Consider the following 3327-nt stretch of genomic DNA (forward strand, 5'->3'; position numbering starts at 1 on the left):
AACTTTGAATTTTTGTTAGGAATTACTTTGATTTATGGATTAATGGCACAATTGTTAAACATGGTTTGGAGTTTGCTCCCTTTGTCTGCTTTTATGTTAGAGCATGAGTGATTTGCACAGCTTGCGCCTTCCCATACACCTGTGTGTGTGAGGGGGGTCACCATTAATGCCTGTCTTTAGCTTACATGCATTCTGGAAAAAACAAAAAAATAAAAACGTGAACATCCAGAGATTTTCACACAGGCGCACTCTCATTTTCATATTATTAATAATGATTTTAGTCATGGATGGAAATGGATTCGTCGTTTTGTAGCAGCAAACTTTGAAATGTGCTCTGGATCTTTCCCAGAGTTCACCTTTTTAAATTAGATGTGTGCTTTACTTCAGAGGTGCTATTTTCCCTGTGAAGATTAATTGTCACTATCACATTTACGCACACCGCGCTCACTGTTGAACGCACTCATATCTCCTGAACATTTCCATATTTTAAACACATCCGCCCGTCTGTACCCATCGCCCTTACCGGCCAGAGAACAGCTGTGCACTCTCACCTGGGGATGAACTTGGCCTGCTCGTTCAGTCTGCTCTCAAAGTCTTCCCAAGCAGCAGACGGGTCGCCTCCTTCTGACTCCATGTCCGCCTCGTAGCGGTCGTGAAATCCGCTGATGAACTCTTGCAGGGTGACAGTGCCGTCCTTGTCGACGTCCAGCTGGTCAAATATTCGGTCAGCCTCGGCTGCTGACACCTGTAGCTCTGCGCAGATTGTGAGAAACTCGTTTCGTTCGATCTGCCCGGAGTTGTCCACATCGTAGGTGTGAAAGAGGGACCGCAGCCGGTCCTGTTCCTCTGCGCTCATTCCCTTGATAGGGGGCTGTGGCTGGCTGGGGTAAAAAAAAAAGAAAAAAAGAAGGCGTTTCGGTAAATTACAATTACCACCAAGACGACGAAACCTTGAAACCTTACAGGAACGCCAGCGTTTTACTTTCCGGACACCAGGAAAAAACAAAAGTAGTCCAAACTCCAAACTTCCAGAGTTAATCCGCTCCTATCCAAACATTACCACGGCTGGTGTGCCCTTACAAAAGTTTTGATCAAAGAAATCCATTTTAAACAATCCAAACTATCATTAAAATAAAAGCATTTGCTCCCGCGTAGCCTTCACGCGAGATGTTACAGATTGTTGTAGCCAATGGCCAGCTGGACGGAAAAAGCTGCTCTGTCTCACTGCCTCAGGTAACGCGCCTGCCATCGCTACCTGCCAGTGTGATCACTCCCCTCTCTCTTCCTAACAATAGACCTCTGGGCTTCAGGCCAAATGAAAGTGGCTCTGTGGCGAAAGGTTATTATCGTTCTAGCTGAATAAACTGAAGTTTCTGTAACTGAGACGAAGAACAGACTGACACACACATAGTCTAGATTTCCATTTTTTCCAGGCCCAAATTATTATTTGACTATTAATCACATTAAATAGAGGCGAAGATTTAAAAAAAAACATGTATACATAAATATTAATTTATTTATCTGTTTCAACACAATAATATTAACTGTTTGATAGTAGAGTTTACGTTTATATCATACTGAGGACCTTTCAAATTCAAATCAGTTTTATTTACATGGTTTCAAATCACTAAAACTGTTGCCTCAAGGCACTTTATATTGTGAGATAAGGACCCTACAAAAACATGGAGAAAACAGAGAAAACCTCAACATCAAGTGTTTGCTCATGATCACCTATGAGCAAACACTTGATGGCAGTGGCAAGGAAAAACTCCTGTTTAATAGAAGGAGACCTCCTGCAGAACCAGGCTCAGGGAGGGGCGGCTATCTGCCTGGGTCAGGGGAGGAAGACAGGACAAAAAACATTCTGTGGAAGAGAGGCAGTGATTAGTAACAACTAAACATGTAGAGAGTGAAAAAAGTGAGTGAGCAAGAAACACTCAGTGCATCATGGGAAGCCCCCAACAGCCTAAGCCTACTGCAATATAACTAAAGGGGGATGCAGGGTCACCTGATCTAACCATAACTATGTGCTTTATCAAATAACAAACCACTTAAGCCGAATCTTAAAAGCAGAGAGGGTGTCTGTCTCCTGAATCCAAACTGGGAGCTGGTTCCACAGAAGAGGGGCCTGGAAGCTCAACACCCTGCCTCCCTGCTTCTACTTTGAAATATCCAAGGATCCACAGGTAAACCAGCAGTCTGAGAGCGAAGTGCTCTACCTGGTTGATATGGTACTATGAGGTCTTTAAGATGAGATGGCTCCTAATATTTTAAGATTTTGCATGAGATGGGAAGGATTTTAAATTAAATTCTGGATTTAACATGGAACTAATGAACATACACCAACATGGAAGAAATATGTTCTCTCTAGTCTTTGTAAGTATTCTCACTGCAGCAATTTCCCATTTCCACTGCAGTTTATATGGGAAAACACACAAAAATGAACAAAAACATACTAAAATACTCTAATGAGCCTGACGTCCTTGTCTTATAAAGTAATCATTTACAACAGGTTAAAGAAACCTCACATGTAGCTTTCAGATTGCTAAAAAGTAATTGCACCTTCTACCTTGTGATTGAAATGCTGTTTCTACATCAAAATTACTTTATTTGTTCATCATCTTCATCACTTTTTGGCACACTGGCACATTTGCCTGATTTTCCTGCTCTGCCATGGTAACACAGCCCAACCTACTCTTGTTATCTAAGGATGGTTTCCTTGTGTGAAAAACATTAGGATCCATTGACAAAAAAGCTAAAATTTGCGTGCAGTACGTGGAATACAATGAAGTCACCCAGCACATTGTTCAGTTTTTACTGCCTATGGCAGGTTAAGCAGCAATCCTCCAGCTGGATGCCCACTGACCTGATTTTACAGACTGCTCTGCAAACCAGATACCTCAATCGCATATCTTACAAAATGTGACAGCTGTGATATTGTTAAATTTTGTTTAACACACAAAAAATCTAGATTAGTACATCACACTTTGTTCTTCAGTAAAAATCAGGTTAATGAACCAGATTATTGGTTATGCTTCCTGTTTAAGGACATGTCAGCAATGCTTGGTCCACATTTTCATAAATAAATTGTCATCTAATTTATCTTCATATTCAGCTTCCTGTCAGGTCAAAGTATCAGTTTCTGTTATCCTAAACTACACGATCTGTACCCACAAGAATAGTTGGATTCAAACCTTTCATAAATCCTACTCTACCATTAAAGAAGACCGCTGCTGTCATGGTCCTGGGTCGTGCGACCCAGTGTTTTGTGTTTTAGCCTATTTTGATGTTTATTCTTTGTTTAGGGTCACTAAGGCAGTCCAGCCA

General features: G+C 41.4%; 1 protein-coding gene across 1 annotated transcript in view; it reads right to left on the bottom strand.

Annotated features, from left to right (window-relative positions):
• rasef (RAS and EF-hand domain containing) overlaps positions 1 to 969 on the bottom strand; it is an 18193-nt gene extending 17224 nt beyond the window's left edge. The window contains exon 1 of the mRNA XM_013914016.1: positions 552 to 969. Coding sequence (XP_013769470.1) covers positions 552 to 856 — 305 coding nt within the window. The 5' untranslated portion in view covers positions 857 to 969. The remainder of the gene's footprint in view (positions 1 to 551) is intronic.
• Positions 970 to 3327: the final 2358 nt, after the last annotated feature.

The sequence above is a fragment of the Pundamilia nyererei genome, unplaced genomic scaffold (genome assembly GCF_000239375.1).
Source record: "Pundamilia nyererei isolate P.nyererei 1_Seehausen unplaced genomic scaffold, PunNye1.0 scaffold00006, whole genome shotgun sequence".
NCBI lineage: Eukaryota > Metazoa > Chordata > Actinopteri > Cichliformes > Cichlidae > Pundamilia > Pundamilia nyererei.